At 37.5% G+C, this 26,585-nt stretch overlaps 1 protein-coding gene across 10 annotated transcripts in view; it reads right to left on the reverse strand.

The window, feature by feature from the left end:
* Positions 1-26,585, reverse strand: part of MAP4K3 (mitogen-activated protein kinase kinase kinase kinase 3) — an 80,613-nt gene that overhangs the window by 34,960 nt on the left and 19,068 nt on the right. For 6 of the 10 annotated variants that reach the window (XM_062614388.1, XM_062614389.1, XM_062614387.1 and 3 more), the window contains exons 4-15: positions 26,463-26,527; positions 24,178-24,233; positions 21,065-21,112; positions 18,891-18,933; positions 18,171-18,243; positions 15,493-15,624; positions 15,137-15,199; positions 14,972-15,053; positions 14,764-14,874; positions 9,506-9,581; positions 8,545-8,603; positions 5,888-5,950 (exon numbers count right to left, since the gene is read on the reverse strand). In XM_062614388.1, the coding sequence (XP_062470372.1) occupies positions 5,888-5,950; positions 8,545-8,603; positions 9,506-9,581; positions 14,764-14,874; positions 14,972-15,053; positions 15,137-15,199; positions 15,493-15,624; positions 18,171-18,243; positions 18,891-18,933; positions 21,065-21,112; positions 24,178-24,233; positions 26,463-26,527 (871 nt within the window). The remainder of the gene's footprint in view (positions 1-5,887; positions 5,951-8,544; positions 8,604-9,505; positions 9,582-14,763; positions 14,875-14,971; positions 15,054-15,136; positions 15,200-15,492; positions 15,625-18,170; positions 18,244-18,890; positions 18,934-21,064; positions 21,113-24,177; positions 24,234-26,462; positions 26,528-26,585) is intronic. The other 4 variants (XM_062614392.1, XM_062614390.1, XM_062614395.1 and 1 more) reach the window with 3 other exon arrangements.

Consider the following 26,585-nt stretch of genomic DNA (forward strand, 5'->3'; position numbering starts at 1 on the left):
GACTTTCCACATTTTTCCAAGACAAGTGAGATTGTGGAAAAAAACTGTCTGTAACTGATAATTACTTGATGTAAAAGAATACACAGATCAGAGGGTTGAATAAAAATTGCAAAGGCAAACCCCATGCTGGCATTTCCTGAACCATAGAGACTGACTTTTCAATCCTTGTACCAACTCTATTAAACATCTGTCTTCCAGAATAAAACAACCTCCCTTCCCCATCCACTTCTATGGGTCTGACTCACAAGGACCACACGACTTTCCCTCTAGACATCTGTCAGTGGAGCTAGAAAGTCAGGTGACAGAAAAGAACAGCTTGCAAGTGATGTGCTGGTAGGGAAGAAAGCTCACTCCATTCCAGGAACACCTGCAGGGCTCTGAGAGGTAGCAGGTGGCAGGGGTCAGCCGTCAGACATGGATATTTTTGATCCCTCCTGCTATCCTTATCTCCCTTCATCACAGTTCATCCTCCTCCTATGCCCTAAACAAATTCTTTACTCCTGCTCCAAACAAGTCACCTTCCCTCAAGAAGGCCATCTGCAACTTCAGTCTCTATCACCCCCAATATCTGTCACCTTAGGCAGTTAATTCTCTTCTGCAGGTCCTCACCACTACAAAGAAATACAAATTTAACTTTCTTTACTGTAAGTACTTGTATTACTTCTACGCAATCTCAAAAACTTCCACATGTAAGCACAGGTATTTTGAGGATTCAGGCTCTACACCAGAAAACAAGACTGGAATCATAAGATGACATCAGACTCATAAACAAGGAGGTTAAACAGGTTTTGTGTAGGAGGACACCCCAACAAAGACTGGGAGTCTGTTGAGAAAAATTATCCCCCACCAAAATAACTAAATCTGAGATTTTCACCTTGAAATGACAAGGTTTATATGTTCTATATGTTGCAAAATCACATTAATCAAAGTGAGAAATGAAGATCTTACACTGGGTAGAGCCTAAAATGTCTGTATGTTTTCATCTGCACACTGTGCAATGTACATTTATATATACTGTACAACAATGACAAAAAAATAAGAAACCCTTCACAAAACATAAAGAGCCTTCATCTGTCAGACTTTTTATACCTTACTGGGATTTCCTTTATGAAAAATGACATCTGCCAGGATTACTTATCTTTAAATGCTTTAAAAGAACAAAAGCTTTGTTTTGATTCAATTTGCTGCTGTGCTGTGTATTAGCATTTATTTGACTATGATTCTAACTGGATATGATTTTTTTTTGCCTTAAGTAGCTTGTTAGTATTCTTCAAAGTTCTTTAAATACTGCTAGTTTTCACTCCAAATGTGGTGAAGTAATCCATTGCTAGGGAAATTCTTTCTGCTCCAAATATATCCATATAGTTTTATAAATCTTCTAGCTACATATTTGGTACAAAACCCATCACTAAATACTGCATGCATCCTGCAAAGCCTCCAGTGTGCTGTTATACTTTATCAAAACAACCAATAAAACTAGATTTTTTTAAAGCCAAACATAAAGGTATTTTTCAACAAAACAGAAATCTTACCAGTTATGGATTCCCACTGGGAAGAACATATTAACATTAATTACTAATGCAACAACTGGCTTAATAGAAAGCTGTTACCTGACCTGCATACCTAAAGTAACCCAACAACTTTATGAACCTTAAACAGGGGAAGTTTAGATTGGATATAAGGAAGAAATTCTTTACTGTCAGGGTGGTGAGGGACTGCAAAGGGTTGCCCAGGGAGGTTGTGAATGCTCCACCCCTGGCGGTGTTCCAAGGCCAGGTTGGACGAAGCCTTGGGTGAGATGGTTTAATGTGAGGTGTCCCTGCCCCTGGCAGGGGGGTTGGAACTTGATGATCTTAAGGTCCTTTCCAACCCAAACTATTCTATGATTCTAACCTACATTAATATTTAACATACATACAATGCTGATGAGTTAACTAAAACGCTTTAGATGAGACAACATCAACACCGAACAAATCTGAGTGACTAGACAGGTATTTTCCAAGCGAATCAAGATTACATCCAGTCAGAATCAGAAGAGGTCAGTAAATCTTGGTTTTAAATCGAAGATGCAACCCAAATCATTCACTTTCAGCCTAAGGTTATCAATGACCTACTCCTGAACCAGCATAAGTATGTACGAGACAGTGCTATTTGCTGGCAATGATCACTTTGGAAAAAAGGTAATACAGAGAATAATTACCAGTTCTTCTCAACAACATGGGTAACATTAAATGAAGAACTTGTGTAGAAAGGCAAATCACACCTTCAGATAAACCATAAGTGCAAAGCAATCAATACTAAAAACAGCATAAAGATTTTCTCAAAGGCAGATATGGTGGCAAGGCCATGCCATGAAACAAATTCCCCAGGAATGATCAAATCGACAGCACCTTCTGCAGTGTAGGTTTCAAATACTGCTTTTTCTGCAGAATTTTATGATGAATTGTTACTGTACTTTTGACAGTCTTATGCTCCTAATTTGCTCGGTAGGGCTGAGCTCTACTCAAAAGTCTATTTTTAGGTATTAAAAAAAAACAAAAAAAAAACAACAATCCAAAGCTGAATGTATACAGTGATCCAGCAATTCACAGCTACTTCCCAGATTTGCTGTTCCCGAAATCTTGTGAGAAACAAGATCATTGAAGTGACAAAATTAAGACTTTAAAACCAGAAACTGCTGAGGAAGTAACTCTGAATTTCAGAAAATATAAATCACCTTCAGACTACTAACATATCAAACAAGAAGGCACATACACATCTCTATTCCTCCATAAAATGATTGAAGCATTCCTAACAGACTGCTTCATAAAAGAGGATGTAATATTAGGCTCTTTTTAAAATTAACCTAATGCATATGTCATACTTTTAATGTCTTTATTTCAATTAAAAGTGCATTCTTGAGTTTCTTTGGATAGCCTGACACATCAGAAATAGCAAGTTACATGTTTATATTTTTAAATATAGTATTTGCTAAATATATAATTCTTCCCTAATGACTGACAGGTTTTACTGTATGTTACTGCTACATAACCACTGTTCCCCTCTTCCTTTCAGGTTTGGTCTGGGTTTTTTTTTTCCCCCTCAAGTTTACCATTATATCAATTCTCTATGCATTTTGTCTATTAATGTCTACTCGGCACAAACAGCACTATTTCATACCCATATACTGGAACACTATATAACTAGATATGGTAAGGCCTCAATGCAATAGGCATCTGTATACAACATTTGTAAACTGCCTCCTAGCAATAAAATTGAACATCTCATTTTCTCAATTACTTTTAAAAGGCAGAAAATTCCCAAAACATACAGGGAATGAAAATATGAGCAAAACCCATATCCCAACCCTTAAGTACTCTTCCCCCATTTCCAATTATTTTCTTCTGATCATAAGAACCATGCACCACTTTACCTAAATGTGAATAAAGTATGAAGATTCTCTCTGAATTTCAGTGTTGACGGCTAACTTAACTCTAGAAATATACTGCAACTAAGTAGGACAGGAGTCTTCATGGCTTGTAACAAAGGAACAAAATACGTATGCATGTGTGGTGAGAAGAAAAATTACTTAAACCAAAGAAAAATGCTACTGGGCAAAGTACTCTATCATCTATGTCAGTCTCTAATCTTTTCCTACCAATGTTTTAGTTCTTCTGCCACAAGTAGTTCATTAACACAGGATAGCTACGCTGAAACATTTTTGCATTCCTAAAACTAATTGTTATCAAAAACTATTACACATTATTAAACCCAGAACATATTTATAACCCAAAACAAAAAACAACCATAACTAAATTATCTAAATAGGACCAAATGTATAAGTACATCTGACAAACACAACAGTGTAGATTGCATAATAACTGCAAACCTCATACTGAATCCTTTACTAAAATGAATGCTAAATTCATAACTGAACAGAACTGTAGGTCAACCTGAGACATCAAATCCAAGTTCTGTTCAACTCCTCTGTCACTTTCCAAAATTGCAAAATTCAACACTTTTCACAGTGTGCTGAACACACCAAGCTAAATTAAATAAAATCCAATGCACAAAGATTTAATTTTTCCTCTCCTACAAGTTAAAAAGTCACTGGCTATAGTGTTAAAAATCAGTGAGCATGATGCAGGCTAGAACCAGGTGTAATGCATCCAAGGTGCTGAGGTAGCTGGCAAACATTATCATGATACCACTCTAACATCCGAAAAGAAAAAAGCAGCCTGCCAGCCGGAGGAACCTCAACAAGCTGAAGGAGTAGGCAACACAACCCCATAAAGTTTAAACACAGCCAAGTGAAAAGTCCTGTGTCTAGGACAGACCAACCACATATACAAGAGAAAGTCTGTTTAGTATTGTCCTGGTCCACAACAGAAGAATGAATGAACTACTAAATGTTTCTTCTAATTTCCAGACGGATTAGATTTTACTGGAAGAATCTCACAGTGAAGCATTAGCACCAAGTTAGAATTATCTTCTTTGATTCACAATGAGCACTTGTAGTTGTGAAGAAAGCACTGAAACACAGAAAGTGCTGTAGGTTGGCTTTAAAAACGCGCTCATGATTGTGTACAGTACAAGCTTTATCAAAGTAATAATTTTTCAAGAGTGTACCGAACAGAAGAATGCATAAGGCAAAAGAGTGCACACAAAAGAGTGTACTGGGGCAAAAGAAAGATGGAAAAGGACAATGCAGTTAGGAGGCATGTTCACATTTATCTCTTGGACCCACAGATACTAGGCTAGCAAGATTATGTGACAACATGGAATGTAACCTGAAAAAGACAAATTATAAGAAGTGTTAAACTCAGAAGAAACCAAAAGCAAACCAAACTGAATAACCATAACCACACTCCCAAAGCCAGAGCAATTGCACAGGATGGAGGTGATCCCATTGCATACAGACAAATCTAAGCTACGGAACTCAAAACAATTTGTGAAACATTTTTATAATCGAGCAATACAGGAAAATCCTTTCAAGAATGGGGAAGACAATGTAAGCTCTCAGTAACTATGGTATTGGCAGATTCAACTCACACCAAGCCAAATGATGCCAAACCAAACAAAAACTCCATAACAAATCACAAACAAAAGACATTCCCCAAACAAACCAGTTTTTCATTTTCCCCTAAGTAAACTTGTATTACGTCTCAAAAATCAAAGTAAGCTTGCAGAATAATGCCCGTGATCTCGTACAGAATGTTTCTTTCTTTTCCCAACAGCAGACGAAGATGTTCAAGATTTAAAAGCATTACTTTTCTAACTACACCATGCCTAAAGAGCAGAGAAATAAGAAGACTCACTTTCTAGAATAATTTCTATACCGCAATGATAACAACCAAATGTTTTAGCAGTGCAGTAAGAGAAAATTTGGGAAGTGTATCAGACTACAAATGATGCCAAATGCCATTGAACACACTTAAGACTCCACTTTTATTTATACTAAGTGTATATTCCTTCTGTAATATAATTACCACCTGGAGAAATTGGATACATTTATATAATTTTATAGTCTTTCATGAGACTATTTAAAGGAATTACCAGACAATATGAGAATGTTTCTTCTATTTTTAATCACCCTCCAAAAAATTAACAAGTTATGCATTGTAAGGCAGTTAAACAAAGAAATTAGCATGACTGCATAATACTCAACTCCTTCTATAAGTGGTTCAGCTAAACATAAATACAGGTTAAGAACTTTCAATATTACACATACTAAAAATTCCTTCCCACATTACAGAAACATATATATATATATACACTAATCCTTACACTGAATGGCTTTTACACAGATGAAAACACCAATACAACAACACAACAAAACATGAGCTTTGGAAAAGGAAAACAGAGACAAAACTAACACTGACAAAGTAAGTCATAAATTGAAAAATACCAGGTTAGATCTTGCAGTGTAGTATACTTCTTCTGAATTGTCGAAAAAATCGCTACTGTCAGGCTGTTTGTTAGATAGAGATCAAGAAACTCAAGTTATTTATATTGTGACTGAAAGCCATGTATACATAAAGGGAAATTTTCTTGCTAAAAAGCTACTAGTTGAAACTCAAATCATGTTTAAGATAGTTGTGCAAATGAGGGCAAAACACAGCTACAAGTGTGGGCACACTACCAAACATTAACAAATCACACCAAAACAATGAATTACTGGTCATCACCTGAGCTGTGGTAATGAGTGAGAAGCTGCCTCAGTAAAAGGCAAGCATGTACCAGTTCAACATTTCAGTGAACCACCAACAGTAACTCATCATGCTGCAGCGCTTTGGTCCTTTGGTTTTGCATTCATACCCACAAGTAAATAAGCATAAAGTTTAAGCATGCTTTAGTGAGACTAAAGGAAAAGGGTCAGACCTGCTTTAATGAAAAGGGATCCGCACTGTTATTGCTGGAGGAAGAGAAGTGCATCTCTTGTTCCTGCCACCATTTAAAAGACTTTCTCTCCCAAAGCATGTAAGTGTTACAAGCTCTCCCTCAGCCCACTTCGTACTAAGGCTCTTTGCTAGACCATCCATTCTAAACAGATCTCGTTTGCATTTGACATGGGAATTTAAATTGCCCACTGGCTCTCTATTTAATGACAACATATGTTTTTTCTCTTTGCTCTACAGACCCAATATTATCATTTTCAAAATCGAAGTTCAGTTTTATCTGGAAAGGACATATCAGGTCTGCATGCTTCATTCTAATGAGTAGTGGAGCAGCTAATTTCCCTCTTCAACAAGACTCAAACAAGCAGTTATAGATCTTCCTTATAGGCAGAGATATGAGGCAAGTTCTTTGGACAGCTTTCAAGTATGCAAACTGACGAGGATGCACAATACTAAAAGACTTCCTTTTTAGCTGCATTAATCTGGACCATTCAAGAGCTTCCGAGATTCCAAAGTGCAAAGGTTCTGATTACTAATGCACAAGGTAGGAAAAGGCTCCATTCCTCCCTTCTGACAACACCTGCCAGAGAAGTGCTCTCAAAATTTGTACAAAAATCTCTCCCAAGTTCAGCAACTCAGCTTCCTAAAGTGCAATGAAAACACTGCTCTGCCCCATGAAATTGCCCCTAAATGGTTTGTATAGTCAGTGACTGATAAAACAGGAAAGGAAAAAGTATTTTTAAAACTTTAGCTTCTCTGTTACCATCTTCTTGCAATTGTGATTATGTGTAAGTATAAATAAATAAAATTCTTAAGGAGCAAAAGCATTATCATTTGAACTATACAATGCTACGGTAGTACCCGCTTCATAATCCAAACAATGCAACAGGGAAGCAAAGCCAAGATAACTTGGAATCAGATCAAAAAACATTTTGAATTAATTGATGGGTTTATGGTAAAAATACTGACTTCATTACCATATTTAATAAACACTTGTATAACCGGGGCTCACAAATGTTGTTACGCAGTTTTGTCAAGGTCTAAATTACATATCTGAAATAATTTCCTAAGTCCTACATGTGATTTGGTAAGCTATTCTTCTCCATCCCAAACAGGTACCAGAAACTGCAGACTGTCTGTCCAGTCAGCTGGTTGTGGAGGCAGAGCAAGATTATATACAACCTCATATACCAGAGCCAGCTGACCTGCTACCAAAGGACTAGGCATGGGGAATGAGATTTTTGTACAACTACAGATCAATACAAGGAAATCTGTGTCAGAAGTCCCACGTAGTTTGTAGACCATAAAAGAGGAAGTACATTCCTAGGTACACACCCTTCCCAAAACCAACTCTGAGCAAAGACAATGCCCCTCCCACCTATGTACTAAGCCAACTTAACACCTGCCTTAGGAAAAAAAAAACAACACAGAAGTCTGAAGGAAGCGAGCAAAGGAGTGTCCTTTTTATCCAGGAACATGAAGAAGCTGCCCATGTGCACAAATGTGAAAAGCAACAGACACCATTCAGAAGTGGAAGCTTTCTGTGTGTGAGACAACACAGACACCTTTTCTCTCTCTGATTGAGTTCTCATACCCCTTGTACTGATGGGTGCATAGGATGGAAACATCGGCAATACACCAAAACAGAATACAGCAACTGCCAAGCTCAGCATGGCTCAAGGTGTGATGTAGGGCCACAAAAAGGTTGTTTGTGTGGGGAAAATAAGAATTCCACCAAAATCCATTTTTTTAAAATAGCACTGCACGTATCTTTCCCAGGCCCTCAATTTTATTATTTCCATTATCAATCATTGTCAATATATGCATAAGGAAGAGAAACATTTAAGTATGCACAGCAATTCTACAATTAAAGTAACTCCATAAATAGAGGGAATAATATACTTGACAATGAGGTATAAAGCATAGAGGAAATCCACAAGACAAGGGGCTGTTGCTTATCACATAAATCAAACCTGTCAGTACCCACAAATAAGGGGTCTTGCTGCATATAGTGTAATGGCATCAAAAAATTTAAGACCCATATGTTATGACATTGCTACCAATCTTAGTAGCACTAAGGAAGTATGCTACATAGCTTTGAGTTCTCCTCCACATATATTTGCAGGAAATAATGTGCAGAGTATAGCCCATGTTTCTTGTTACTCACAAATTCATGATGTGGCTCTGTCTCTTTCCTCAAGGGTGGATCAAATTTTACTTGACCAACTAAAGAGGAGAAAACAAGAATTTCAGCTGGACTGTAATTAGGCAAAACCTACTCATTAGAAGGATCAGGAAAACCATTCAGCGAACAGAGCAGTGAAGTGCCCACTTTAGAGGAGCAGTACAGCTAAATTATAGGAAAAAAAAAAAAAACACAACAAACCCCATCCACTGTGTGAATTCACTCCCAGGTGTCTTCTTCTGGGAGATTCACCCAGAAGCTCCAGGAGTGAATTCCCAGTGCTTCTGGGTGAATATCCAAGCACTAAAGAGACTTGAATGAAGTTTGGAGAGAGCTAATCACATCTTGTAGGACAGTTCTTTAACACTCTTCCTCTAAACTTTAGCTTAAGAAAAGATAACTAAAGCTCCAAATATTAAATAAATCAAGTATTACTTTGATGTAATTCACGCAAAAGAATGAACACAATTTGGGGAGTGAAGTCTGCCCTTAACAGCCAGTGATAACGTCCTCCCTTCCTGATTTCTACATGCCTGTTTCTATCCGAAAAGCAAAAACTACAACAAAATATTAAATGAAGGAAATAAAACCTCCTCTGCCATTCTGTTATTCAGCAGTATCTGGCATCACTCTGAAAAGCCTTGCTGGAGCGGCATATGAAGCTACACCAATCATCAGAACTCAGGCTGCATCCTTTCAATTAAGATGAAGCAACAGTGAGACTTGCTGAAGTGCTGATAAAGAATGTGCTCAAACATTATACACTAAGATTTCCTCTGCATAGTATTTAGAACCTATATCTGCAAGCAAAACAGCGTATGGTTTTGTTTTCTTATGTATTGCTAAAAATGTTCCTGTATGTGTCAGATACCTAGAATACAACTGAAATAAGTGAATATTAAGGATTATCTTTAAAGGATTTAATGTTGTCAAGTACACTTACAGTTTATTTCAGAGCGTGTCTTCTCTTCTCTCACATTTCTACTTGTTGAGTGAATTCTATGAGGCACTACAAGAGGCTAGAAGAGAAAAATAAAACACTTCAATACCAAAACACACCCACTTGAAACTCAGTATTGTGTACCTTGTGTACAAGCTTTCTTTAGCACAGTATCAGAAAAAGAAAGAAAGAAATCAAGCAGGACCAAAACAAAAACAAAACAAAAAAAAAAAGATTTCATGTGTGTATTTGCACCCTAAAATTATAATTATTTGGAGACAATTTATCTGCAGAGTAACTTCAAGCTTCAAGATAAGGGTTTTTCAAACACTGGATTTGAGTAAATAAAGACAATGTTGGCCAGCACTGGTCTTTGCTCAGATGTTTCCTTTTTGCCCCATTCACTTTAAGGATATTGGTAGTGTCCAAAATAAGCACTAAGACTAAATCTGACTTACTGGGAGTGTTTCATTCATTCAGATATCCCAATCATTTTCCCAGCTTCTAACCTAAACTGATTCCTAAGAAGTCACTATCCTGAGGTTTTCAGAGCTGAATAGAAGGGAGCATTCCTGGTACTCCTCTGCTGTGTGACAAGAGCAATGCCAGCATTTCTACAAATTCACCTTCATATTTATGTTCCACTTCTATTTTTTTCCCCCTGGATTTCCATTTACTTCTCTACAGAATGAAGTGTCATGAACTTTAAGACTTGGCTTTCATTTCTTTGCCCCTGCTGAATTTTCTCTTCTTTCCACATCCACTACTGCAGGTTCTCTTAGTAACTGTAACTTAAGGTTTCTTAATGAGAGTACAAGACCATCTGAATTCTGTATATAATCAGGCTCAAAAATTAGCAATATAAATCATAACTGTGCTTTTTCAGTAAGTCCTCTACAATGAAATCTTACTCTTTAGAAAAAAGTTCATTCTCCATGATGTTAGACCAAGTAATGTCTGAAAACCACATTTGCTATGCTTGTGTTGAGTATGTGGCAGCAAAAGAACTTTTAATTAAAGCAATCTGACATAATAGTGTCATAAATTTGCTGTGCTGGTATGTTAGCTTTGCTTTTATATATACTAACTGTAATCTCCACATGGCAAATTCTGACTACGAAGTGATGACAGAGTTGGAGAACTTCAACTGCTGTATTATCACAAAGAGCCACACATAGCTTAGGAACTCTGTTTATCCCTGAAATATTATCTGAAAGCATTATTTCCCTTCTCCCCTTTCTTCACACACTACTTCCTTGCTTTATATTATGTTCCAACACACATTTACAGAGTGTTTCACCTCCCATTTGTTTACTTTGGTCTTATTTGAAACTAGAGAGACAGACTGTGGGTATGTATTTTCTCTCCATGGATTTATGTATATCAAGGGCAGTTTTTAATTTCTTGTAACTTATGGCAATCCTCCCCTTCCTCAGTTCTGGTCTGTCTGCTGTATGTTCTTTTAAGCTTTAAAAATGGTTTGCTATAGCTCTTGATGCATGTCAAGGTTTGATCTGTTTTCTACTTCAGTATTTCAAATACTCTTAAAAGATGTAATCTTTTGTTAAGAGGCACTGCACACTTGCACATGATGCTTGTGCATCTGTAATGCCAGCACCAGGAGCCCAACTGCAGTAGGGGTAGTGGGCATTTCTGCCTTAGCAGCAATATCATGAGAGCTCCTTGCATCCTGCTACAGATGTTTCTATTACACAATAGGCAGAGCCTGCTCTCTCACCACCCTCTCCTTGTTCACAGAATTACTGGAAGGAGTCACATCTTTCAGTCATGAGAACAGAGTCCTCAAGTCACCTTGAAAGGCCTACACTGACAACAAACTGATACAAACAGCTGACATCTGAACTGTGCAAGAGCACAAAGGAATGTAGGATAACTTCCTGACATTAAAACTGTGCCCAAATGGCATATTTATCACGATACATATCTCAGGAGCATCTTATCTCCAAAACATGCTAAGGATAAAACATGCGCATTTTACTTTTTGCAAGCTTTTCTGCTATCACACCCATCATGAGAGTCACTGTCACAGAAATGTGAACAGTCAGTTCTCAACATCCAAAGGTTTATTATTAAGGGAGTGAAAGCAGAGTCCCAGATGGATATCCTGTGTTTGACTAAATGGAAAACCAAATGAAGTCCTCCATGAGTTGGGGTAGAGAAAAATATTCAAAATGTCAATTACAGATACTGCTACCAAATGAACAATGACTGTATCTATAAGAGACCTTTCTGATGACACCCAAATAATCTGATCACATGTTTTAGTTTTGTTATTAAACAATCCACATTTTTCCAAGTTTATTTAAACATTTAGTGTGGCAATCCTCAAACAGTTGGCAAATTCACATCTTAATTTTTGCCTCACCCACATGACTGCAGACTATCCAAGCAGTAACAGACAGCATCCCCTAAAAACAGGTAAAGGACTGTCACCACAGTGGACAATAGACTTGCCTTCAAAGACCACCAATAGCCAGAAAACCTGTACAGCCTCTAAAAAACCCCCCCAGAACCGACCAACCCACCATCCCAAATAACCAAAACTCCAAACTGGGAAGCATGTGTGAAGCTTAAGATTCTCACTGTACTGTCTGTACCATGTTATGCTGTACTATGATTTATTGCTTTCAATTTTTGATAAACGCATCCAGGTGATTGCCACAAGAACAAGGAGTGGTCAATCCTCAAGTTCAGATTAATGGCTCCAGCTACCTCTCTAATTGAAGCAAGCATGTATGTATATATATATACACACATACATATACACACACATATATATAAAAAAAAATGGAGCATCCACACTTCTTATTCCTTCCCTTCAGTTTATTATAGGAGACAACACAATGTCAAAAACTGCTCTACCTGTGGCAGGATTCTTCCTCTGAAATTCAGACCTTGCTCAAGACACATAAAATAATTCATTATCACCTGCTTTATTCAGAGGTGGGTTCTAGACTTGCTTATTACAAATAAAATGCTTTCTCAAGTGTCATTAGCAATCTTGTTTTTCAGGTGGATTAAATGCCTTAATGAAAATCTGGCAACATGGTTGAGGAGAAATGAGAAGAGACACCTAAATTGCCTAGCCAGTGAAAATGACCCATCATCACAGTTAACTATGATGGAAGCTCACTGGTGAGCTCACAGATGTGTGATGAACAATGATGGAGTACCATTATGCCTAGTACAGAAGCTTGCAAACACAGCAAGAAAACCCTCAGCAACATAAAGAACAAATGAACTGAAAAACACTTATCAAAAGACATGCAAGTAGCTTGCTTGTCCTCTGCACTTAGCCAGTCTAGCTCACTGATAAATGACAGAAATATGCATTCTCTGATCACTGCTACAGGGTTGTTTTCATTTTCTCCCCAGAAATAACATGTCAATAAAATGGGTACTGAAATGAAGGGTACATACAGGAAGGAAAAGAGATTCTCCACCTCAGTGGCTCAAAATAAAGATCAAGATTCTAACTGGAAAGATCTATCAGTGACACGGGGGAACGGCACATTAGGGTTTCAGTACAATTTCCAGGAAAGCACAGAAGACTCTGATCTGAGCAGCTCGCTCACAGGAAACACACTGAAAGCAGCTACCCTTCTTCTTACAACAGCTCATGAAAGCTTTGGTTTTCTGGTTTCTACAGAAATATCACTTTAACAGGTCCCAGAGCTTTCAATCACACCGAAGAGAGAATTGAAGGACACCTAATCCTTGGAGTTTACGATGAGAAAATCCAAGCTCTCCAGTGCTGTCGGGATTCAGACACCTTTCTCTTAACACTGACATAAAAATCAACCACATTAAGTGTTTTCTTGTGCGTTTAACTTCCCTAAATATTTCAACAGAAAAATTTATGAAGTGTGTTCCACTATGTGCAATTGCTTTTAAAATCCTTATTCATCAATCATTACTCATGCATCCAATCCTTATGCCTTCCTCTCCCTTCCTCCCATTCAGGAAGTACGTAAGCATTGCACTCTACAATACAAAAGAGATCTATTTCACTTGTGCTTCTTTCTACATTTACTTACTTCAGCTTCTAAGGAAAATACACTTGATCACAAAATCATACAATGGTTTGGGCTGGAAAGGACCTTAAAGCTCATCCAGTTCCAATCCCCTGCCATGGGCAGGGACACCTTCCACTAGACCAGGTTGCTGCAAGCCCCATCCAACCTGGCCTTGAACACTGCCAGGGATGGGGCAGCCACAGCTTCTCTGGGCAACCTGTGCCAGGGCCTCACCACCCTCATTTCAACGCCTTTCAAAGGCGTTGATTCATGTCAACTTCTCACTGCTCTTTGAAAGGATATAAGCTCATTTAGCTTGTAAAATCTTAAATTATCTCACAGTAGCTGCTTCTTTAAAGCTTCTTTTCGCTTGAAGGCATTTTTAGACTAGTTTATCCATATGAAAAGTAAAACACAAGTATGCAATTAATGAATCCATGCCATTTGTGTCAAAAGGATTATTTTTTTACCCCCAAAAGACATTATCAGTTAGGGAACTGTAAACATTTGGAAAGACTTCATTAACATATGCTTCAGTATGAAGACAGGATGCAGTAACAGAGTATCTATCTGTCTTCTCTTATTTATGAAACAGTTCAGTCCTGCACTGTTTATCATCTTACATAAGCATGCTATTTTTTTCTTGGCTGTTAAAGCAGAAAATCAGAAACTCTTCCTTTAACACCACCAAGAGAAATCAAGTTTCAGATTATCCCAAGATGGAAAAGAATCTGCAAGAAGCACACAGCAAGCCATTTTACAAGAATAACTACAGGATCATTATCCTCATAAGAAAGTAAATTAGGACTAAAAGAACAAGTTTTACAAAAGTAAAAATTATTTTTACAAATGCTTTCTTTGCAGATGAAAAACAATTTGCAGATGGAAACAGTTCCACAAAGAAACAGAAAACAGAATGCATGACAGAACCCAGGACTGGACTAGTCCTTCGTATTTACTGTTGCAAAATTGCGAAGGACACCAGTAAACAACATTTAAAGTGTTTACGTCTCTTTCTCTTTGAGCTTCTCTCCCCACATTTAATGAATTTTGGTAAATGCTTCTACACGCAACACAGCAGCACAACCAAAAGTAAAAGCAACCCTTGAGACTATTCCAGATCACGCAACATTCTGTGGCTCAATGTATCATAATAATTTACTTTTATCAAAACCTAATTCTATGATTCTATGAATCTGATTTAATGATTAAACATATTCATACCTCAGGATCATCATCATCAAAATCATGGTAAGTGGAATGATCAGGATTATTCATTTTATCCAAAAGTTCAATAGCAAGACTCCGATTTAATGGCTGGGTAACAAAAGGATGCTGAAAGACAAAAACACATTAAAATTACAACCACTGTTATTAAGCATATTGTAAATTTGTAACTTAAAAAAAAAAAATCTCACTAATAAATTTATACCTGTAGTAACTTTTCAGCTGTAGGTCTTTTTTTAGGATTTTTTGTAAGTGCCATTTTCACAAAATGATGGAAACTATTGGACCTGTAAAATGAAGTGGCAAGCATTAGAACCAGATACCAAGTGAAATAAATGAACATTATCTACTGAAACAGAAGAGTACTTACCATTTCATTTTGTCCTTTAATTTAGGAGGCTGGAAGTTGCTTTTTGTCATTAGAAAAAGTGCCCTGGAAAAAAAAAAACAAACAACAACCCAACCCTATTTCTGTGGTTTACATTTCAATACATATAAGATGAATTATTAAATACATTCTTTAGCTGGCAGGAAGAAGTCCCTCACTTTAAAAGATGCTACCAACATTACACATTTATGCACCAGGAAGACTTATTACCAGTTGCACCATGTACATTCAGAATGCTTAATGCCCTTGCAGTATGCACAAACACCACAAGCACACACAGTGGCTACTCCAAGTGGATTAGTTACAAAGATGTATTTACACACCAACCCCTTACTAACCTCATTGGATGCAGGTCAAACATTGGAGGTTGAAGTTCAGCAAGCTCTATAGCAGTTATTCCAACTGCCCACAGATCACAGAGCTGGTTATAGCCACCTTTTCTTTCTACTGCTGCTACTTCTGGTGCCATCCTAAAGGGTAAGACACATTTTTAGGTAAACTTCTTGCTACAAATAAAACATCCTTCTGTACACAATAAAAAAGTCATTCAGTACTGTAAGCAGTTTACTACTCTTTCCCCTTAAAGCTCTCCATCTATAAGCTCACAGCATATACATTTATACATCAGATATACATGTGTGTATGTGTGTGTGTAAAAAGTTACGTATACATGAAGTTTTCCTCTATCATCTTCTAGTAACTAATGGGCAGTTTCCAAAACAGCTATTTAGCAGTAAGCTGATGAAACCAGTTTCAGCCTTCATTGCAGGCACACAACAAACTACCACTCAAGCACCAATGAACCTTAAGTATAATTATTCAATTACAATAGAACCCAAATAATATCCAAATTCACACCTTGCCCCAGGAAGTGATCAACTGACTTTGAAGAATTCTAACAAAGAAACAAAATTAACAAAATGTCAGTTTTTCTGAAAGCATGAGACCTGAAGACTCATTGGCACCTCTGCACAGAGCACTTGTTTTTAAGGTCTGCCTCAATGTCACAAGACTTCATTTAAATTAAAGTAGTTTCACAGCCTCAGGTAGCAAAAATTAACAAACATAACTGACACAAACAGAAACACCTAAGAAAATTATTCACTGGGCATTGTTACATATTTTGAATGACCAAAGTGAGTTACGAATTTAATTCTCCTACATTGCCATATGAGACAGCAAACATGTTAATATTTTTTAGATTTGAACTTTATTAGTCCAGATCACCTGAAAAGCAGCAGTGGAACTTGGGATGTAACTCAATACAGTAAGACAGATGCATGTCACTTAATGAGTGCTCCAGAAAAGCAGCGAATGACATCTCAAATCATATAATCATTTAGGTTGGAGAAGGCCTTTAAAATCATCAAGTCCAACAGTAGACCTAACACTGCCAAGTCCACCACTAAACTATGTCAGTATCTGTATATCTTTTAAATACCTCCAGGGATGGTGACTCAACCACTTCCCTGGGCAGCCTGTTCCAGTGTCTGACTACCCTTTCACTGAAGAAATTTCTTCTAACATGATGCATTAGTTAAACACAGACATCCTTATCTGTAGATCTTATCTGCAGATCAGGTTTGGTGGTACAACTTATTTCATGTTTCCATAGTTAAACTAAAATTACTAAGTGTCTTCGAGAGTTCACAGAAAAACTCTAAATCAAAAAGGGAACAGTTACCAAGGTAGAGGGAAAAAAGGGTTAACTTTAAAAAGACATGGAAAGGAACACAAGCGTAAATAGCACGGTTACTACAACTAAAAGACAGTTTTGACCTTCACTTCTCCCCCATCCAAGAACCAAAGCCTTACCTGCCTGGACACCTCTAATGATCACTAAAACTTTCACACTGCCTGTTTCCAACTAAATTTTCTCCTCTGCGATTTCAACAGTTTTCCTTCCTTGCTTCTCCTCTCAAATCTCTGAGAAGACATGCAAACTAAAACTGATGCTTTTCATCAGCGTTTAACCTATGTAATGTCTTCAAGGTTATTGTTCAGGGTTATGGCACATCATTTGAGAAGCCTGGCAGGATTCTGTGATTTGGAAGTTAAACAGCAATACAGGCCAGGACTAAAGTCACCCAGACATCTTAAGAAACAGAGACACAAACCAGTTACACAATCATGACTTATTGGTGTTTGCATTATTCTGAAGGGGAAGTGAATCCATGCCTTAGCATTACTTACACTGCAGAAGAATGCTAAAAATGCTGTGCTTGACCATTTCAAGACCAAATACTTGAAGGAGGGGGAATGTCTTACATGCATTTTTATCTTGTACCTACCATACTGTCAGACAAGAGGATTTTGAATATCATTCTGGGAAACATACCACAAAAGCACTATTTTATAGTGAAGAATGTTGCGTCATTTACCTCAAGGGAACAACCACTTCCAGTATAAAGAGGAGAAAATAAAATGCTGAACTTCAGAAAGGAAATTAGACAAACTAGTTTACTGAGGAAAGAACAAAGATGCAATACAAATAGACTAGAAATGTACATTTTAATTCAATCATTTTAGGCAAATAAGGAGGAGGGGACAGGGGTAAGAAAACTGCTCAGAGGAAACATTTCACAAGTGGCCTAAAGAATACGTGGGGACAAAAAATGAAACTCGGTATCAACTGAAGAGTTGCAGAAAAGATGTAGCTATGGTGTAAGGGATGAAACACAAAACACCAAAATGGAAAAAACAGGAAAGAAAAAGAAAACAATTTAAGATCAGAGTTAAAACCAAGTAAAATTGTTTATAGTTTTTAAGTTGGATGAAACTGAGATACATTAGTCAAGTGATGGCAACACAGACATCCAGTTTTTCACAGCATTAGAACATTTTCTCTGATACTCAGCTAATTCAGGATTTAGCGTAACACAGATACAACCACTAGAAAGACAGATGCAGCCTTTAGTGATTAGTCTACCCAGAAAGCAACATAGCATGCTTTTATTGCAATTTTTCAACATTACTATGCTATGATTATATTAATGGCCAAGTAAAACACAGTTACCAATATGGGGTGCCAATGAATGATTTCCTTTTGGCAATTGTAGCTGTTATCTGTGCAGATACTCCAAAATCAGCTATTCAGAAAACAAAAACAAAACCAAAATGACAGTTAATAACTACTGTGTAGCTCATTAATTGTTAATGAACATAAATTTGGTTTCCCCACTGTGAGTTTCTTAAACATACTGGAAATATTTAACAAAAAATAAATAACAAAAGCAAATAATGGAAACCTGGTCTATCTCAGATACCATCAGTCAGCTCCTCTCAGTCACCTGCCAAGTATGCAGGCTGCACACAAACATGCCCCTCATCAACAGAGGAAGGATCTAGAAGGATCAGGCTTAAACAGAAGTCTTAGGAGTTACATGCAGTGTTTTAATATGATAATTTATTATTTTATTTATTATCCAAAAGATTCTTTCAGATAACCTTTCAAAGTACATTTCGATAAAAATTTCTAATTAAAGACTTTTAAAAACCTGTGATTTGATTTTTACCTGCCTTATACATTAGAAAGTGTTTTACCTCAGTGTTGTAAAACTACTCCAATTACTCCTCAGATACTAACTGGACGGCACAGTTGTTACCAGCAAGAGAAAAAGAATTCTGATGTCCACTAATTCTTTACATGAACCACTACACCATTAAACAAAATACAGGAGACTGCTTCTTTGAGCACATAAAAATCTGTTATAAACACTAAATTGCATTAACTCACCTAATTTTACATGTCCATTATCCGTTAAAAGGATGTTTGCTCCCTTAAAAGAAAAGAGTAAGCACACGTGAATTAAAACATGCAGATTTCTCGGATACTGTATTAAAAAATAATTATGTGAGATCTTGGCCAAAGACAAACAAAGGAACACATGTTCCAGAAAACTGCAGCTTTACCAAGGAAACAGTTGTGAAATTAGCAAGTTGCCATTCTGCCATATAAAGAAAATGGGATATATAGGGTTTCTCATTCATTTTTAGCTTGTACTCTTTAGCCTATGGTACTACGCAGTATCTGTTGCACACAAAACCCCTTTCAAAAAGCAGAATATGATTATTCGCCTATGCGGATGAATTCTTACTTTCTTCTATTTACAGTGACTGAAAGGAAATAGGAACTGTAAAGGTCAAAGAGGAAGTGATTTTCTTTTCATATGTAGGAGCTGGTTTTGTCTTGTTTGAGAGCCATGGTAATTATAACTATAGCCTTAAGGACCTGCCTTGATATTCAAGTGTTTAGAAAAACTACTTCCGTTCTTATGCAGCAGATTGTTAGTGCTAGATTTGAAGAATTAGCTGCTGTGTATGCACCTCTCACTTCAGCTCAATAATCAAAACTAACCCAAAGAGGTAATTGGTACTAAAATGTCATGACATAAAAGGACTGAGAGCAAACCTGATTTCAAGACTGAAACCAAGTACAGGTTGAGCAGAGTGAAGGCAGGAGCTGGCTCCTAATGACAGCTCCGCCCCATAAATTAGATAGAAGGGCAGCATAGATGGGCCTCCAAAAACTCAGATTTTTACAGATTATGGCTTTTCAGGGAGAAGTCTGGCCTGCAGTAAAATGCACCTTATTTTGGCAAATGTTGCACAAGTATAGTTAATGAGCCTTATAAACAGAGCTTTGTAAACACTGACAGTCCGGTTAGCATGCTCTTGACCTTTTTCACCTTTCAAAACTAACAGAACGCATACTCTAAATACATAACTTAGCTACAGAGGAAAGCAAACATAATTCAACAGTCAGGCGATCTCCAGATGAAGATTGTATTTTCCCACACTAATGAGAAATGCCTTTTTTTAAATATAAAAAAATTCTCAATGTAACCACTGTAAGCATGTTTTATCATCAGTTTATAGACTAGTATCTATGCACTGTATTCTTACAAGCACCATCTTGCATGCTATAAAGTAATGTTCAATTTTTGTGCCAAAGTAATCTTTCATTCAGAAATGATTTTTTGTGATTGCTCAAACCCCTAGATGACCTTCTGCAGTCAACGAGAACAACTTGGAATCAGGCTGCATTAAAGGCTTCTGCAGTTGGAGCTACTATGTACACCGCATCCCCAGTCTGAAAACAAAGCAAACAAAACCACCCCCCCACCCCCCCCCCAAGAATATGATAATTTACTGTTAGATTTCCAGGAAAAAGCATGCCAAGTTTAAGCTGCAGTCTGAGCAAGGAAGAGTTTTGAAAGGCAAAGAGTAAGAAGTAAAATCTCAGGGAAAAAAAGTCGACAAGAAGCTCTACAATGAAACTCAGAGTGTCAGAGCCAGAACAAGATAGCTTTGATTCAACTTTAAGATGAAGGTTTAAGTAAGCCAGCGTTAAGAGGCTGATTTGCAGTACCTTGTCTAATTTTAGCATGCAATGGAGGAGACAGAAGTAGCCTCAAAGAGCCACCCAGAACTGCAGCCTGCAGATTGGCCTGCAATCTGCTCACCAAGAAAAGCAATTAAGAAACCAGAGCAACATCTCTGCTCACCAGTTGGCTCAAAGAGAAGCTTTAAAAGAGAAGCTTTGAAAGCTGAATCAAGCTTCTTGGAAAGGTGTGGGAAAGACCAAACCTTTCCTCTTTCATAGAGCACACTCTTACAGCCATGTGAACACACACTGCTCTGGACAATGGCTCATGCCTACATTTTATATCACTGTCTAAATCAATAGTATGTTTGGCTCCAATTATAAGAACAAACTATTTCAATGTATGCATTTAAAAAAAATATTTTTTTCCTTCCCTTGGGCAGAAAATTCCGTTTCTTTCTAATAGACAGAAAAAACCACAATTTTTTTAAATATCCCTAAAATTGATAGAGAACAGTAAAGACCCACTAGAGGTGATAAAGCCTATTTTAGAAACATGAGAATTCCCTTCAGTTTTTACTTACCTTTATATCTCTGTGCATTTTTCCTTTACTGTGAAGGTAATATAGTCCCTGCATAAAATATTTAAATAATTTAGTCCAGTATTTTTCATCACATACATTTCTTACTTAATTACGAGACATATTTAGGATCCAATTCAATTATCTTAATGACTCACTGAAGAATATTATTACATTTCAGCATATTCAAACTGTATGTGCAAATTCAATATATGTAGTAGCATAATACCTAAAACACAGGATAGATGTGAAGAATACCAGTCACCACATCTGCTGTAAGAAAAGCATTCCCTGACCAAGTTTTCCTCTGGACATGGTATCCCTCACCTTTCTAGATCAATTTAAGTACTTTGAAATTGCCCAATTGTCTGCTATTCAGCAGTCAGATCACTGGATAACTAGTGCTAGTATAAGTATCATAACTGTGCTTATCTCCTATATCATTACATATTCCAGTTAAGTCTAGAAGCATGCTAGCAAACAGAGCATCAGGTCTAACACAGGAGTTCATGGATTTCTGCAGAACCATTAAGCAGTCTCTCTGGGTCTCAATGACAGTATCAAAGCATTTCAGAATTTGGAAATTAGAAACTCCTAAGTTTAAATACTGGAAGAATTCTATGAACCCAAATTTCTGCGTGGCAAATCACAGAGCATGTCACCTCTGACACTTCAGGCTTATCTTCAAAATTCTCTTCCAGGGTAAAACAACATGTAAACATCTTGCTCACTCTGAGGTCATGAACATAAACACTGTATGTTCATGTCAGATACCCATGTCAAGAGAGATTTATTGGGAGTTTGCCAGCTTATGCAAGACATCATGGAATTGTCTGCAAATATAAAATAAGACTGTTTCCAACTGTCAGCCTTTTTGTGGATAGTCCTAAATATACCAACAGAATAAATGAGTAAACAATTACTTACATGACTTGGTACTTGAGATTTTCAAGTGAGCAAAATTGTACAAGTAGACAACAGTACCACTGAGGATACGTTTCTGGAGTATGTTTTTGTCAGTTCATGAAAAACAGAATGCAGTGTAGCCGAACTGCTTAGCAGTTATGAAACTTAACTCCTTAAATAAACTAAAAAACACCTCACTCACTGTTGTTTTAACCTGTTTCTCTGAAGGAAACGACTAACAATAGCCAGCTGGTCCAATGGTTTTTCATAGTCCTCACTGCAGGCATGCATGCAGACCAAAAAAATTGCACTAGATTTGTTTTTGGTACAGAGTGTAACAAACCAAAATATCCACCAGACCATTGCAAGGACTGGCACTAGCTAGAAGAGTCCCATGTACACTCCTCACATTTAAATCTCTGGATGCGGCACAGAGACAAAACACTCATTTTTACCACTGCCCTTTAAGAATGAGGTCACCATGAATGCCTGGAGATAGGTACTTTTAAAGGACCTATATTTTCAGAATCAGCCTCAGTAATTCCAGCCAGAACTGACGGCAAGTGGGTTTTTTTGAAAACAAACCATTTAATGGGCTTCTGAATATCAGGATCAAACAACAGCTTTGGGCATTCAAGTGAAACTCTTGATTGATGGAAACTGATGGCAAAATTAACATTTACTATTATGGATGGACATATGGTTTATATTCTCAGAGTTCTAACTAGGAAAAGTGACTGCTGCATTATAAGCACAAGATATCACAAACTATATACATTATATTTGGTCAGAGTATTATAAACATGTGGTTAGACAACTTTAAAATATACAGAAATGGTTAACACTTAGAAAACACAAAATAGCTAATTTCCTTCTCACAGGCAATTTACACATATGAACAAAAAAATCTTCACACACAAATAATGATTTCATAAATTCCATTCCAGACTATGACCAAAGGGCTGGAACACCTCTCCTATGAAGTAAGGCTGAGAGACTTGCATTGTTCAGCCTGGGGAAGAGAAAGCTGTGGGGAGATCTTACTGCAGCCTTTCAGTACTTAAAGAGAGCTTATAAGAAAGATGGGGACAAGCTTTTTAGCTTCCAATACCTAAAGGGGGCCTTACATGAAATCTCGAGAGGGACTTTTGACAAGGACCTGTAGTGAGGGGACAAAGGAGAATGGCTTTAAACTGACAGAAGGGAGACTTAAATGAGATTATTAGGAAGCTATTCCCTGTGAGGGTGGTGAGGCCCTGGCACAGGTTGCCAAGAGAAAGTGTGGCTGCCCCATCCCTGGCGGTGTTCAAGGCCAGGTTGGATAGAGCTTGGAGCAACCTGGTCTAGTGGAAGGTGTCTCTGCCTGTGGCAGGGAGGTTGGAACTACATGATCTTAAGGTCCCTTCCAACCCAAACCATTCTATGATTATGTAACAGCAAAACAGTTTAAAGGTTCAAAACCCAAAACAATCCTAGCGTCACATCTTTACTGTAAGGAAAAAAAAACATGTCCTGTAAATTATGTCAGCAGTCTCTGGCATAGCATAGGGTGACAGCAAGTGACATTCAAGGCAGCTGGCTCAGGGACAGAGCTGTCTTGAGAGTGTTTGAGAGAGGCAACAGCTCTAAACTGATGGCATTCAACAGATCTGCATTCACCAGAAGCCAAGAACTGCTCTCGTGTGGAAAGACAACAACCACTTAAAAAGCCATTTCTGATTAAGTCTTACTAGTGAACTTAGCCTTTAATTTAGGAAAGAAGAAATGAGAGCTAGCACATTCAATGAGGATAGGCTGGTGACTAACCTGAACATCTTCAGTACACACGCAATTTTACTTTTTTTCCTTATCACATATGCAAAACAGTCTTTAAATTTTCCTTCAAACTTGCAATAACTAATTGGTACCAAAATATGAGATAATAAATATGCTGCTTCCCCTCCTAAAAAAATAAAACAAAACCAACAAAAAAAAAAAGCCACAGCAGAAAGATGATGAGTTTTCTTTACATGATCCAGGGTAATTTAAGGTTATGCAATTATGCAAACCACTTCTAGGCTATTATACAGAGCATCCTCAGAAGTCTGAGAAAAATGCTAAGCCACCCAAACACTGTACTTCCATGGCATCTCACACTTCTGCAGCATTTATTTTTAGTTTTTAATGCTTTTAATGTAAAAGTCAACCACAAGAACCTGTGAGGATACTACCTGTAGTGTTTCTCTGCTAACATAGGCAATCTGCTGTTCTGAAAGTGGTCCAGTCACTGAAATGCAAGGGAAAAAAAATATTCTCTCAAAATCAGGTAAGATACTGTCCATTCCAAAACCATAATGCAATGACTTCCGTTCACACTGACAGGACCTTACACAAGAAGTCTTGAATAAATGTGCTTAGGCTTTCCCCCAGATTGAGCACCACCAATCATCTATTAAACTCAAAAATGTGTAGTCCCATTGGAATGGAAACCACTAACTCCCTCCATACACAAATCTCTAATTAAGAGGAAAAAGAAACAAAAGCAGTGATTTAATCACAACTCTTTCCCCTGCACAAACCCATGTTGTCCTGGGCTGGGCTGGACTCTCAACCCAGTGACTCAGAGCTGCAGCAAACTCTGCTCAGTCCCATTTGAGCCTTAGGAAGTTCCTTCTACTATTTGTGACCTGCTCTCTCCTTCCGTCCTTCCCACCTGCTCTCTCTGCAGCCATGCAACCTGATCTCAAGCTTTTCAACTCTTTCCTGCATAAGTTACCAGCTGCTGCTCCTGGGCTTGCCACATGACACACCTTCTCAAACTCTCCCCCTGAGCAGCAGGCTCAGCAGCTTCCCAAGGAAAGGGGTTTTCCTCTACCTCCAGTGTCCCATTTCACTCAAGTCTTATAAAGTAAAACAATTAAATTCTGAACAACTCCATAAACCAAACACTGAACAACAAGCGAGGAATGGCCTGTGACTTGCCCCCGTTCACTGGACTTTGATCCTGAAATTAAAGGATTTTAAGACCAGGAAATGCAGTTCTCACTGCAAGCTTCTCTGGTTTTGCAGAGAAAACAAATATAATAGTTGGATGGGTTTTCTCAAAGGAAACTGAAGTAGCAGGGCATTAAAAATGAAAAAAGATTTAACTACCTGACTGCTCAGCTTCTACAAAACCCACAACCATAATATAAATTACTAGCATGCAACACACATCTTTGAAACAGGTGTTGATGGTAGGTCCATCTTTTTCTGAAATTAAAACTCCAAATGCACATAAACCAAAATATATTAGCAGCCAAAGTACCTATTTCTAAGTACGGATGTTTGTGAAATTTAATTCTCATTAACTTAAATGACTTAAGATTACAGAGGCCTTTAGGTTAACCAGAATAAGATCTTCTGGACTGCAATTAAGATCAGGAAAGAACCTTCCACTCTATTGGCAGTGAAGACAAAAATCAGCTGCAACAGGAAACTGCTCCTGTATGACATCTGTTCAGGCATTTATGAGGCATGAGCTCATTTCCTACTCTACAGGTGTTCCACATAACAAAGCCTATTAAACATGGTGCTTCTACCAACACTAGCAAAGAGGTGAAGGGTCAAGGAGACCACACTCAAATGACTACATTGTAAACATGGTGTGAACTTGCCAATTGGTGCCTTGTTTTAACTGTTTTAACTGGTATACAAACTGTCTGCATGTAAGAGAAAAATGAAGATACTAGCATATAAAAATCTTCACAATTTAAAATGTGGACAGATTTTCCATCTGAAATACATTACCTGAGAACTACAGGGCCATTACTCACAGCATACTCTTTTCCTAAGCAAATCTTAATTCCAGGGCAATAAAATCCCTCAAAACTGATTTTGTCTCTTGAAAACTAGCAATTGACTGATCCTCTCTTTATGCAACAGATCCATACACAGCTCTTGCTTCTTAGACCACTCATTGCACCTAAACCTAAAGCAAATACAGATCACACCTTTGCTTTTCAGATGTCATGCATGCAGCACTAAAAAAAAAAAGCCATTGTGGCACTACTGCTCTACAAATATTCAAAAGATCACTGCTTACTAAGGACAAAAGCGTCTGTGCTAACCAATCTAGGTATCTATAGACAGTGCTATAGATTATATTAAAGCAAAGTTTAAAAGCTCAGAAATAAAATGGCTATGAAGTAAGAAAGCACATCAGGATATAACATTTATTTTTACAATGAACTAGTCTGATTTTACAACTTTTGAAAGAGTGGTGCTGGGTACACAGCAGTGATGGTTACTGCATGGAGCAACTTCTGCTTATCAAAATAAAAACGCACTATAGCTAATATTGTTTCAAAAACCAAACCTAAACCATTATATAATACATAAGCTAAAATTGATCTTCAATGGATTATTGTGGAAACCACATCTAGGATTCCTCCTCTCTGATTACAAAACACTGTCATCATCTCCCTTTTTTGAAAATAAGCTTTACTTAGATTCTAAGGAATTAGTCTTGACATACCATGATAAATATCCTGTAGAGAGCCACCTCCACAAAACTCCATGCAAATCCATAGCTTGTCTCGTCTAAAAAGTGAACAAAACCATTCATTAGCTGTCAGACTTGAAAATAGCACCTGTAAAA

This window comes from Pezoporus occidentalis, unplaced genomic scaffold (genome assembly GCF_034315485.1).
Source record: "Pezoporus occidentalis ecotype Australia unplaced genomic scaffold, CSIRO_AGI_Poc_V1 ctg175, whole genome shotgun sequence".
NCBI classification, from domain to species: Eukaryota; Metazoa; Chordata; class Aves; order Psittaciformes; family Psittacidae; genus Pezoporus; species Pezoporus occidentalis.